The sequence below is a fragment of the Scardinius erythrophthalmus genome (assembly GCF_964197995.2).
Source record: "Scardinius erythrophthalmus genome assembly, chromosome: 21".
NCBI classification, from domain to species: Eukaryota; Metazoa; Chordata; class Actinopteri; order Cypriniformes; family Leuciscidae; genus Scardinius; species Scardinius erythrophthalmus.
Window position 1 is genome coordinate 25,145,167 of NC_138241.1, and position 14,284 is coordinate 25,159,450.

Consider the following 14,284-nt stretch of genomic DNA (forward strand, 5'->3'; position numbering starts at 1 on the left):
ACCCACTGCCCAACACAATATTCAAGGGGCCAACATAATAATATATTGTTATATATAAATATAAAATAAAAATTACAAAATCACAATTCATTTTCTTTTCCAGAAGTTTAACCCCTTAAGCTCTGAAGGCATTTTTAGAGTTGTTTTGTCTGAGTGACACACAAAACAAAAGTCTCATAACTCCCAAACTATAACAAGGAGAGTCAAAAGGTAGGTATCATTTGATAGAACACTTTTAGAACATTTAACATACTGAGGGGTAAAATGATTTTCTAGTGATCATAGCGATAGAGTTTGTATAGCTAGATCAATTGTGTACGCAGATTATGATAGTTAACGACAAAATTCGGACACTATTTGGCTACGTAAACATTTGTATTTATTTAACTGTCATGTATTGCTGAAAGATATTCAAATGTTCTGCAAGATTGCAGATATGCTGATTTATTACATGAGTATTTGTTTTGTATAACTAAAAATAAAAAAGGCAGACAGCTTATTTCGTTTTGCAATTGAGAGAATATGGAAGCCATCATTTCACTACCTTGGAGTTTGAGTAGTCTTGTTTAAAGGAAAGCCTCCTGTGCATGTTTCCTTAAAAGCAGAAGACTTAACTTCTGAAAAGTTACATTTACTACTATTCAGTTCGTTGGGAATTAAAATAATCCAAAGTTTGGACTCCACAAACAAAAAAAAAAAAAAAAAAGTTGAGTTTCCTGGATGCAATTCATAAATATAACACTTTCAAGTTTGTTTGTAGTTCTAGTTCAGCAGGTGCCCTGAAATAATCGCAGCACTTCTATAAACTTTCATTACGACTGATTTTCATAAAATTGAGGAATTTTGGTGGTGACTAAACATTCGTTTGAATAGGTTTTAAGTGGTTGGGTTCCAGCATTAGGGATTTTTTAGATTAACATCATAAAATATGCTGCACCTACCACCACCAAGTAATGAGCCGCATTTATTGCACAATTGATATCAACACAAAAGCTCACCTTTTTCTTCCACATAAACTGAACACAGGTCTGTCATGCTATTTACACCGCAGGCTCTGTTCATTTCAAACCAATGAATGTTGCTCTGTATTTTGAAAGGACAAAATGTATTCGATGATACAGTCTGTGCCATGTGGCACGCTCTACAAACATTGACACAGATAAACCATTATTCAGGTGGCTGACTCGTTGTTTACAAGGCCCTAAATAATTGATTCATATTTCAGGCTAAAGTCACTATCCTCAAGCTGTGTCGAAGGAGAGCTGAAAGACCTGATCAGAAGTTTTTGACCTGGTAATTTTCACTGAACTGAGAATTATCTATGAAGCATTAATCATTTTCTGTCATGGACAGTATTCTATTATCCTGCAATACACACCATTTTATATATATAAAAAAGCTCGGGATTTTTTTTATTTAGTAAATATTAAGCATTTTTCCATTACACCAGCTCCATCTCCATTGATCTTTTGGAACAGTGTTTAGACTTGGATAATATTTTAGCGATTAGATGCTCTTGTATTTAACATTACAAGGTGAATGTTATTGACAGTTTACAGAGTAGAACTGTTTTTCATTTTAATCCAGAGATTCTCAACCAATAGGGTGCCTCAGCAAATATCCAAGGGGGTAGCAAGATTACTTAAAATGTAATATAATTAAAATATCATTAATTTACAATTCATTCATTTAATTATTCATTAAATAATTAATATAATTAATCAATTTTAATATCCCCCCAAATACCTATTGTATTTCAGTTCTTTAAGCCAAAAACTAGGACTTGAGATGAATCTCCTCCGATCCAAGAACATTCCTTATAACCTATGCATATGGTCAAGGGAAGTAAACATTTGGACACTGATGAACTCAATGCTGCTAATCGGAAATCCTGTTTAATTAAGATTGCAAGTGATACTGTGCAAATGAGAAACATCACCCATTCAAACTTGCGGGACAAACTAAGGCAGTTTTCCTTTCAAACACCCCTTTCTAAGCTATTGTAATTAAATTGTAGCTATGAGTTCATCTACGGTTACAGGAAGGATTGTGACATCATCAAAGTAAACTCAAGGCATCTGAGAAGGGTGTGACAGGAGATTGGTACATACTGACTCAGAGCTTTAAGGTGTAGAGAGGTGAATGTCATGCAGTGTTAATCAGGAACCAGAGTGTCACAGACAACAAAGATTGAACTGTATGGGGGGGTCACTGACTATGTAGACATTTGGAGTTTCTCTTCTGACACCTGTTACACATTATATAGTCCAATAGTCTGGGACAACTAGACAAAATTAGGGGTTGAGCGATACGTTTTTTTCAATAGGTGATATCGATATTTAAAAAACTGGGTGGCTAGGTTGATATAATGTCACTATACATTACCTTGCTACCATTCTTCAGTAAGTTTTTTTTTTTTTTTTTTAAATAAAATACTTTTTTCAGCAGGGATGTATAAATTGATCGAAAGTGGCATTTATAATGTTACAAAAGATTTGTTTCAAACTAATTATGTTTTAATTAACTATTCATTTAATCAAATCTATTCTATCCTGAAAAATTGCATCACATTTTCCACAAATATTTGAAGCAGCACATCGGTTTTAAACATTGATAATAATAAGAAATGTTTCTTGAGCACCAAATCAGCATATTAGAATGATTTCTATTGAGTAATGATGCTGAAACCTTCATTACAAACTATGTTATCCATGTAACTCACATGTGTCAAACTAGGGCCACTATCAAAAGGAGAGTGTAGCTCCAACCAGCTGCAAAACACCTGCCTGGAAGTCCCTAGTAATTCTGAAGACATTGATTAGCTGGTTCAGGTGTGTTTAAATAGTGTTGAAGCTAAACTCTGCTCGACAGTGGCTTCCAAGAACGGAGTTTGACACCCCTAACTGAAATGTTTATCTTAGTATTTGGTTTGTTCTTGTTTTTGTTGAATGTAAAACCTGATCCAGCATGATTTGAGAATGATCCCTCATGGAATCATATTCAAGCCCAACACATGCATGCATGCTTAACTTACAAGTACATAAAAATCTAACGAGTGCACAACCATCTCTCCCTCCCTTTGACACCTCTGGCCCTCACTGGTACATCATAAACATGCACAATAGTGTCTTTCCTTTAAATGTGTCCCAATACACACTCAGCCAACAGCCACTCTCTTTCCGTTGTGCACACACACCATTTGGATGGGGTTCATTAAAAATTCACAGTTTGTTCCATTAAAGATTCACCACAGCAGTGCTGTCACGTTTATCAGGCCTCTGCCAGTCGCCCTCCAGCGAGCAGCGAGGAAGCATTCCAGGGCCCTGATAATACGACAAGGCCACGATGCTGCAGCTGATCTGAGGGAGGTCAGAGAGAGTGAGAGAGATGTGGAGAGGCAGAAAGTGGTGAAGGTCTTAGCCTCTTTTTCCATTTAGAGCTACGGCAGGCTGGCTGTGCATCTCAATTATTCAGCAGTGTTTCACGCGCCTCCTGACATCACCACTGCATGCTCACGATGCCTGCGTCTCAGCCACAGGCTCCACGCTGCCCTGGATCACACCACTGACCACCATCACACACACAGACACACACATACGCACGCTACAAGCAAGCACACTTCCATTAATATGTTCAGCCAAACCACACATGGCCACAGAACTGTGTGGGAATAATGTTACATCTGAGGTCTTCAACAGGGGTACTGGACGGGTTTCGAATAATTTTAGTGAAAAATACTGAAAATATGCATTAAATTCATTATTTTTCGTGTACTGTGTGTGGATGCCTGTGTTCGTCCGCCACCACCGAAGACCATTTCTGACAATATGAAAGAAAATATCTGTAGCTGCTTCCATTACATAATGACTTCAATGCATTAGGTTTAATGAACCAACAATGAACATTTTTTTGCAGCATTTAATTTGTGGCATAAACTAACTTTAGAAATTAATGTTAAATTATACTTAAAAAAAATGGTTTAGCACATGTAGAAATTAACATTAAGTATTGTTCATTGTCAGTTCATGACCCTTCAGCAAAAATAAAAGGAAAGCATGAGATCAGAGCAACAAGGAACAAGTTCATGTTATTTGTTCTCAGTTACTGTGCTCTACATTTACATAATATTTACCTTTGCATTTCACTGGATTAATCTGAATTTTACAGGTGCTAAAAATGTAAGCATTACATTCAAAAAAATTGAAATTAAATTAAACTACACAATGAACAATAAGAATATATCAATAAGAATCGAACAAGCCATTTGGAGCACTACCATTAAACAACAACCATACTGTGGCACTCTCAACATACAAGAGTGTACTGCACTCTATATACTATAAGACATAAACAACATTTGACTGAGCAATTGCAGACTGTCCTGGCCTTTGCAAGATGACTCAGAGATGATAATAGCTTATACGTCTCTGTTAACAGGTTGGCATGTCGAGAGATCTCTCTGGGCTTTGATTAAGGCCAAGGGAATGGGGAGATTTTGTGGGAGGGGGCTTTGGCACTTGTGTGGGCTCCACCGGATGAATAGCACGGTTGCTTTTTAATACAGTGCCAGCCAGCATGATAAAGAGTTTGAAGAATAACTGTTGCCAGGTTCCTTGAAAAGAAGCCTATGAGAGTCGCCAAACTATGCTGATCTAATTACCTGTTGCTTTTTGTCCAAGGATCTTTTAAATAAATCTGTTGTTTACTGGTCATCCATGGGGACCGTAGCGTACACAAACACATACAATGAGAACAGGATCTGTTGTAATTCAACTTGAAGGACTACAGACACAGAACAATCATTTCTCCAGCTCAGGCCATGTGTCCACTTACACATTTCACCCTAAAACAGCAACAAATGCTGAAGGGAACTGCTTTTATATGAGACCATGTTTACAGTGAAAAAAACACTGTCAGGTGCTATTCACACAGAATGCATTTTTTCATTCCACGGTTTTTCAATGTAAACGTGCAAGACGGACATTTTGACCGCTGCATCTTTTGTGCATGACATGGCATTCAAACAAACTTTACAGTACAATGAGGGGAGAAACACAAGCGCATGCTTGCACATAAGTATGTGATTGTGAAATGACTCCAGTTCAGAAGTTGACCTGTTGACATAAAAGGAAAGAATGCACTGCATTTCAGCTTTATTCATATGCAATTTCAGGATATAGCGGCATCACAGTCGAATCTCACTGAATTATCTGCATAGGACACTTCTTGTCAGTTCAGAAGGAAAGTTAGGTTGTTTGCCTGCCATTCTCGCTCTGTCTGCACAGTGTAAGTGAAACGCGCTGATGACGTATGATGTCTGCGTGAACAGGCTGCGCAGTGGTATGCAAACACACGTTGACTGACAGGAAACACATGGTACCATTTCATTCGGACAGAATGAATTCGGTCTTAAAGTGGCAACAGCCTAATATTCCTGCTACGCTGCTGTCTGTGCTTTTAATTGAATGGCAAAAAACAACTGCTCTTGACTGATTAACTTTTGTAACAATGTTTATACAGTGAGGAATATGCAGTGATATTTTACATTTGATTACTTCATTCAATTTCTGTACCTGAAAACTACTGTTAGACCTACCTGACAAATATTATATAATTTGTATCTTTGTTCTATTGTATTTATTTGTTTGTGCAAGAAAAATTCCTTAGAATTGAGCCCTGCATAGTTTGTCAGATACACTTTAGTGGGTAAAAAGCAGTCAATCTCTTTCTGAATAATATAATGTATAAAGCAACAGCACTGGAATTATTTAATGAGTTTATTAAAGAAAAATGTAATGTTCTATAATAATAAGTCACAAACGGGTTCATGTTGTTAAAGGGGTCATATAATGCCATTTTTGTACAAGCTAATATGATTCTTTAGGGTCTAAATTAAAAGTTTGTAATATACTTTAATTAAAAATTCTCATTAGTATTGTAAGAAAACACTAATTTTACCTGGTCAAAAACAGCTCTGTTTTCAGCACGCCGTTTCAGTGCATGTGTCTTTAAAAGATAATGAGCTTTGCTCACCCCGCCCCTCTGTTCTGTGGGTACACCGTATTAGACATTCTCTGACCGTATCTAACACAATAACCACGTGTTATTATATTGAGAACGTCGTACATAGAAAACATGCCGTAATGTACCCTGAGTGTAAACCTTAGACGCATTCATCGTGAAGCCTGCAGCAAGGTTTGCAAATTTCGCAAAGATTAATATAAATACTAATATAAAGGTTAATAAAACATTACACTCACATCTTCTGGAGGTTCAGCAGGAACACGTTGGTACCGATCCGTTTTTTCTCGTTTGTGAAGCTGTCTGGTGTGAAATGATTCGCGCAAACATGAAAGCACAGACGATCGTGGGGAATCCCCGCGTCAATCCTTTGGGCATATTGCTTCAAAAACAAAACTCAGTCACTGCTTCTTCAACGGCTCGGATTTCGAAACAGTAAAATGACTGCTGTGTTCCTTATTACATCTAAGAACAGAACACCACAATCGCTTAGACGCCATTCTACTCCAGCATATCAACAATGGCGGACTACTATGACGACGGCTGTCACAGCTCGCTCAGGGCGGGTCTTGTGTTGAAACACGGCTGTCAATCACAATAGCGGGAGGAGCGTACGATCTTATGACATCACAATATCGAACGGCTTGATTTCAGAGATGGTCAAACATATAAGGAGATTAAAACAAAACCACTGGATGGATTTTTATCATGATTGGATGGTTGTGTACAGGCACTGCCAACAGACATTTCAGTGCAATCAACTTGTAAAAGTGCATGTACCATTATATGACCCCTTTAAGAAATATTTGACAGCAAATATCTTATTTGTATTTTGTCTTTCTTATTTTGTGCCTCTCTTATAATGTTGGCCTGCTGAATCTTAAATGGATCCAATCCATGTTCAGCGAAAACAATTTGATAATGCATCAATAGTATATCCTCACCCTATTAATGTCTGTGTTTTTAAACTTTGCTAATTTAAAACATGATCAAAACAGTAATCTATTTTAATGACAAAATTAGTGAGCAAGTGACAAATATCGGTATTGGAATTGGCCAATAGATGTTTGTTAAAATTGGTATTGACCAAAAACATCGGTGCATTCCTAACAAAACGCATTCTGTGTGAACGACCCCCAACAAGTCACAAGATTTAAAATCGAGCACCATTTTGGCACTTTATTGTTACTGGATTTCGGTCTGTGTGAAAAGTTCACACAAAGTTAATGCAATTACTTTGTTATCATGATCAATCTTTGCTGCCACCTCTGCGTAATCATTCCCATGCTGACAATCCATACGAGTAATTTAATTAAAATTTATTTAATTTAATTCAAACCTAGACAGCCCAATCTGATACCCTGCTTCCCGAAATAGATCTGCTGCTTTTGTTTGTGATGCAGGTGAAACAGTGGCAGAGGCTCATATATCCCTACCCACTTCACCAACAGCATAATTAGCACTGATGATGCTGACAGTGATTAGTGACTCAACTGAGATAGAGAGAGAATGAAAGAAAGAAGTAGCATCAACAGGTTCACTGCATTAGCTTACACATATGAGAGCACAGCACAGACCCAATATTGTATACCAATATTGTTCAGTCTGTTTGATGCAGAATAGAAGGACTAATATTTCATCTCTGTGCTCACTGTTAATCGTTTGTGGTAGGTTAATGTACCTAAATTAGCATTTGCTCAAAGTACAATCAGACAGCAGTGTCTGCCACTCAAAAAAAGGAGAATCAGGCATAAGTGACCAGTCGCATAACCAGCTTAGACTAATTTTGAAAGTTAGTGATCTAATTTTTTAGAAACCACATTGGATTGGTCTGAACAGCTCTGGTTCGAGCATGGTTGCTCCACAACGGATCAAGTCCAGGCCGAACTTCCCGACCTCAAATGTTGTGGGCGGGGCTACGTTCGGCTGGCATCCAGGCTACCAATTAACAGGACAGCAAAAGAAAAACCTTACCTCTTGCTGACAACTTTTTTGTGTTGATGATCTTAGCAGCATATTCCTGGCCGGTTGATTTCTTTACACAACGCCGAACAACAGAGAAGGCTCCCCTGTTTAAAAGAAGCACAGCACAATCAAGCTAGACCGGGATTCAATTCAAGCAAAAAGCCACAATAGTAATGCTACAAATGAAGCTAACAGTGCTCGCCCACTTTTGCAGCGGGATTGGTTTCAAAAAGTATTTTTTCACATAAGATTTTCCCATAGGGTTTTTTATTAATTTTATTAAAGTAAAGCAAAAGTCCATCTGACATTATTATTTTTATGTTTTTAATTTTATCAGTGACATTTTTTTAAATAAGGCATTTCAATAACTGGCTAATAACCTTTTCATTGCCATTAAAGTGAAATTACTGAACTTAAACATGGGAGCCTAATGAAAATGCTCATTTAAAAGAAAAGTGTCAGACGGACTTTTGCATCTGAAGTCTTCAAGTCCTCATTAAAGCGTTAACCAAACCAACCAACTACGAAAAGAAATCACAACCTTACAGGTTTTAATTTGAAGCAAAAATTGAAAACCGGACAAAAAGACAAGGATACAAGACTGTGTATTTAACGATAATGTACATATAAACAACATATTTCAAGTTTATTGCAAAATATGCCTATAATGCACACAAATATTTGAAGTAGCTTGAGAGCCTAGGGAGAGTGACTCTGTAACGTCATTTGCAGTGCTTCATGGGAGTGGGCGGGCTCTGAAGTGTTCTTTCTGTGCGATTTGCTTGTTTTGATTGGTGGAGATTTATTTGCACAATCATGGGTAATCTAGTTTTTCACCAGGAATTACACTTTTAAACTATTATTTAAAAAATAATTTGAAATAATGGGGTCTGATGGCTTCAACAAAAGCATTTACCATTGCTTAACAACTCTGTAGCTCACATAATGTCTGTCTTTAAAGGTTCATACGTTAGCATAATCAATTCCCCTATAGAGAACTGATCAATTCCCCTTCAGGACCCAACTGTTGCACTCTATTGGACAGAAAATCAGGAAATAATTTGATATTTTTTTTATTTATTATTATTTAGAGACCAATGACTGTCCAATGAGGAAAACTGTAGTTGCATGTGATGGCCGCATAAGATAATTAAAGCTGCTGTTCATGATTAATGCACAACACATACTTGCAGAAATGTCATCTTTTCTCATAGGCAACTATCGTGAGCTGTAACGTCGTGAACGGTAGCAAACAGGGAAAATATGAGTCTATTTCTGGCTTTTAAAGAGCTCTCTGAAAAAGATTCGGCACTGGTTAAACATCTACGACAATATACTGAAATATTTACAATTAAAATTTTGGCTGAAAAGAATTACTCATAAAACACAGCTACTTTTGAATGGAGAAAGATGCTTTTTGGCAGCAGAATGGTGTGGGTATGGCATCTAACAGCAGGGGCTAAATTAATCATGCTAACCAGTTAAAGCTGTCATTAATTACTTAGCCTCATGTCGTCCAAACCCGTAAGACCTTCGTTCATTTTCGAAACACAAATTAAGATATTTGTGATGAAATCCGAGGGCTTCCGTGAAATTGTTGAATAATGTCATTATTTTTTTTTTTTTTGCGCACAAAAAGTATTTTCGTAGCAACTGTAGCCACATGGACTATTTTAACGATGTCTTTACTACCTCTCTGGGCCTTGAAAGTTGCAATTACGTAGCAGTCTGGGGGGGGGGGGGGTAGGTAAAAGTATCTTAATTTTTTTTAAAACAGTAATTAATGACAGAATTTTCATTTTTGGGTGAACTAACTCTTTAAACCCTAACCCATTATGATGCATTCACACTGACAGTATTTAAATCACGGGAAGCCGTGGAGTCACTGTATGTTAATAAAGCCCCTTTCACACAGCGCATTGAACCCGGGAAATTGCCGGCAAATTGCCGGAACGCCTTCTGTGTGAACGCAAACACGACCCGGGTTTAATGCCGGGATCGATGCCGGGTTGGGGACCTAGTAACATTGCCGTGTTCAGTCCCGGGACGCGCGCTGTGTGAACAAAAGCCGTAATAATGCCGTGTCGCAGTGATGACGCTGAAGCGCGGGATGGTTCGCCAGCTGTGAAACGGTATGAAATGCGCAATTTTATGATCGAATCAGAGAAATAAATGCACAAGCGTGGTTTCTCGAGAGAGAAATCGCAGCTCATAAGCAAACTGAAGACGCTGCTGAGACATTACAAGTCACATCGATGTCACGTGTCTTTCCGGGACATACACGGGTTGTGTGTGAACGCGCTCTCTGATTCCGGAAAATCACTGGCAGTGTGAATGAACCAATATCAAATGAACCCGGGTCAAATCCCGGCTCACTTTATCCGTGTATTTTCCGGAATCTCTGTGTGAAAGGGGCTTAAGTTTGTTTCTAGTAAGCTCTCTTCATCTTAGTCGTTTTGCTAAGAGTTGCTGTCAGTCATGATGTGGAAATCGCTGTTGAAATGCTAATTTGTACAATCCCATTCATTTTAATAGAGATCTGGCGATTTCTGGCTAAACAAGTGACAGTGACTGTTGGTGACAGGATGAAGGGCTACGACAGTGTGTCCAGTGACGCCACAAATGTGAGATATAGGTGCGTTCATGCCATGCCGTAATTATTGCAATTACGTGATTTCAACTTTTAAAAAGCGTTCACGTCCTCATAAAGCTCGTAATTTCAGCTTGTAAGATGGGAATTATCTGAGAGCACCTATTTGTACCACTTGACCGCTGCAGATGTATTTAGGCGTTGATAGTTGTGCCATAGAAACACATAATTCCCAGTCTGAGGATGTGCACAGTGTGTCACGTGTTGACATCTTAAGACTACGGTAATTATGACATGGCATGAATGCAGCATAAATGTAACTTTATGCAAATGAAGAGTGACTTTCAGGAACAACAAACAATAGGAGTGAAGCGCACGTGATCCGTCAATGCATCCTGTAGTGGAGTGTCGAGGCAAGATGGAGGGGAAACTAATTTTAGCGGTCAGTAACTTTACTATAATTTATGATATGTCTCCGTGTACATATGGTGGTACTTGCCGTGATGACTCGGGCCTGAATGGTTTCATGAACCCAGATAGACCAGTGCTTGTGCCACAGATAAATAGGCGTGATGGCAAGGAGCACTCGCTGTTTCTTGTTCATCTTTAATATTAAGCATTTTATGTACTTATTCCATTTATATTTAGTCTATTAGTTCCAAAATGTTTGTTTGTAGCGACAAGAAAATTGATTTGCCGTCTACAAAATGGAGTAACATCTGTGAATGTCATTCACAAACGTTACTAGGCAACCCGTAGTGGGAACGCCCACTAGCGACTCACCACCAGCCACTGGCGACATGCAGCAAACAAAGTCGTTTATAGAGTGAACGCAGCTTAGGTCGGATAAAAAGGTAGCCCAGGCCAAAACTTACACCATTCAAGTACAACTCCAACTTGTGTGATTGGCTAGTACAGGCATGTAAAACATTTTTTTCCTGTTTACAGAGACAAATGTGATTTCTCAGAACAGCAATTACAGTGATATCTGTCATAAGGATCTAATGCATGGTATAAGGAAAAACAACAGCAAGAATTGCATGTCAAATGCTAATTTGTACATTTCACAAACGAAACAGCACTAAAGCAATTACTACGTTATCATATTCACCTCCTTTCATTAGGCTACATGCTGTGTTTCTGGTGGCTGGTTAACAACTGTCAATAAAGGTTACCAGTGTGATATATGATCCTTAAAAATACTGATGGAATATCTGAATCATTTCCACAGCTAAGTTCTTTCTATCAGTTTGTTTAACAGGTAAAAAGCAATTAAGCAGGACCATGCATCCTCATGTGGACCCTAATGTCTTCAATGTGATCTGAGTCTACCTCTAAGTTTCTTCTATAACTATTTCATAAAACCAACTGCAAAACTTTCATACAATTTAATCGTAAACCATATTTCCAGTATGTTTTAGTAAGATCTCTGCTATTCAGCTGTTTTTATAAAGCAATTTTATGCTACGTAATTCCAAATGGTCTAGTTTTTGATTCAAGAAGTTTAAACAGATTCAATATGATAAATTAACCGGACAACGCAAACTCACTTCTTTCATTCTGTTCTGATGCTTTTGGTTGCTGGTAAACAACTGATATATGATATATAACGCTTAATACAGAGATGGGAAATCCGAATTATTTCCACAGATCTAGTCTTTCTAACAGGTTAAAAAAAATTATTCAGCAGGTCTTTATCTCATTCTAAATTTCTAAAACGTTTCAATAGGTCAGTCATTTTTTTTGTAGCCTAAATAAAGTTTTAGACCACATTTGCTGTTTATTTACAAAGCTACAGTTTTTATTAAAGCCAACTCGGTTTTGTATGTGTAGATACAACTGTCATACAATCAAAACGTTAACATTTTCTGGTAGCGTATGTTTTATGTGTAATATCTGCTATTCGACTACTCAAGTAATTTGCATGAGTTGTTGACTCGAGAACAGCTCAAATAGATTCAATACGATACACGAACAATCGAGCAGGCCGGTTTTCTATACAGGTTTAACTGGTTCATTAAAACAATCCTACACAGAAATATTTCGTTTACAAATTGGACAACGCTAATTCACTTCCCTTCCTTCATTTCGCGGTGATGTTTTTGGCGGCTGGACAACAAACGTAACCGACCGCCCAATGACTCTGCGATATATGACGCCCAAAACAGCAGTATTTTCCATAACTATCGTTACACAAGTCTGCAGCAAACCGTCTACTATCACCCTGCGCGGCAGGAGTCATCGGTGAAATCCGATCAATGCTACTGAATGCTGTAAAAGTTTAGGTGTGCATTCAAAACACGGATGCAGATCACCTAAGACTTAAGAATTCCCCTTTCTAACGAATGTCCGTTAGGATGTCGATAAAGTGTTTATAAAGTATTGCACATTGCATCACGACAACACGCAGGCTCCGAAAGCACCCTGTGGCGCGCGAGCACGATGTTAGGAAACGCATCTAAAGATAAACAAAGAAACGAGCTTTGTGAACGACGAGGCTTAATATTCACACCGACTTGTTCAAATCGACTTAATCGGGCTTTCCGTTAACGGGCTGCACTGGCTTTTCACAGGCAAAACCGATACGGCTCTGTGTGTGAAGGCTGCTGTCAACACTGAACTAGACACAGGCAAAACGATGAGACACAATGCAGTGAGTGAAGAGAGTGAGTGAGTGTGTGTGTGTGTGTGTGTGTGTGTATGTGTGTAGCGAGTCACACAAATGCAGCGGTGCGGTCGCTTACTTTCCGAGCTCTTCGTACAGCTGATATTCGTCTGTAAACCTGGTGGAGGTTACAATTGTAGCCATGTTGCGCTTTACGAGGATATCGCCTCTCTGGTGTCTCCGGGACCGCCTCGCTCAGGTTTCGGGAGATCTCTCGCTCACTCAAAGGGAGAGAGAGAGATAGAGAGCAGGAGGAGGTGGGGGAGAAGGAAGAGAGAGTTGCTGGTAAGTGGTGTGTGTGCGTGGAGGTGGAGAGAGAAAGCAGCCAGTCACGCGAGATTTTCTCCTTCGACGTCGAGACAAGTGACAAACACAGCCCGAGCAAGCGACGCGATAAGACTAGAACGACGTCGCGCTCTTGCTGAATGAACTGACTGTTGTGGTGTTTTTCCGCGTAGAGATGTCTGAACGTGCACACACCGTTTTTGGAGACGGAATTGTTCCCCAAAACCGGTTTGAACAATTTGAAGTCAACAACTTAGGATATAAGATATATATCATATAAGATAAAGGCCCAATGAACCGAGAGAACCGAATGAAAGGATTTGGCTTAGCAAAAGCTTTTATAATGGGACGAATGAACAAAAATTATGTTACAGATAAAACATATTATTGAAATATAATTACTAATTGGTTGTGTACACGTTTTATAATACCACATCAGAGTTAATTTGAATATTGGCCTACCCACTTTATCTTTTAACACGGAAGCAAACTATTTCCTATAGCCCACAGTATGTGACTTTCGATTAAAGTGCAGTAAACAGTAAAACCCTCTGTATTCACATTTTTTTTTAAACTAAGCAGCATAACTAGGCTACCTGTTTTTGTAGCCTACAATAACTGAAGCAGCTGACACCAGAAGCCTTGCACATTAAAGTTTAAATGACCACAGCTGCTCTTACATTAATATTAGGTGGATAGCGATGTCAAATGTACAAAAACTATAAGAGATGTAGGCCTAATACAATTTTAGTATTGTT

General features: G+C 38.4%; 1 protein-coding gene across 10 annotated transcripts in view; it reads right to left on the reverse strand.

Moving 5' to 3' along the window:
* Positions 1–13,532, reverse strand: part of camk2g2 (calcium/calmodulin-dependent protein kinase (CaM kinase) II gamma 2) — a 61,490-nt gene extending 47,958 nt beyond the window's left edge. For 9 of the 10 annotated variants that reach the window (XM_081350463.1, XM_081350467.1, XM_081350471.1 and 6 more), the window contains exons 1-2: positions 13,321–13,520; positions 7,996–8,090 (exon numbers count right to left, since the gene is read on the reverse strand). In XM_081350463.1, coding sequence (XP_081206589.1) covers positions 7,996–8,090; positions 13,321–13,385 — 160 coding nt within the window. In that variant the 5' untranslated portion in view covers positions 13,386–13,520. Of the gene's footprint in view, positions 1–7,995; positions 8,091–13,320 lie in introns of all 10 variants that reach the window. The other variant, XM_081350470.1, reaches the window with a different exon arrangement.
* Positions 13,533–14,284: the final 752 nt, after the last annotated feature.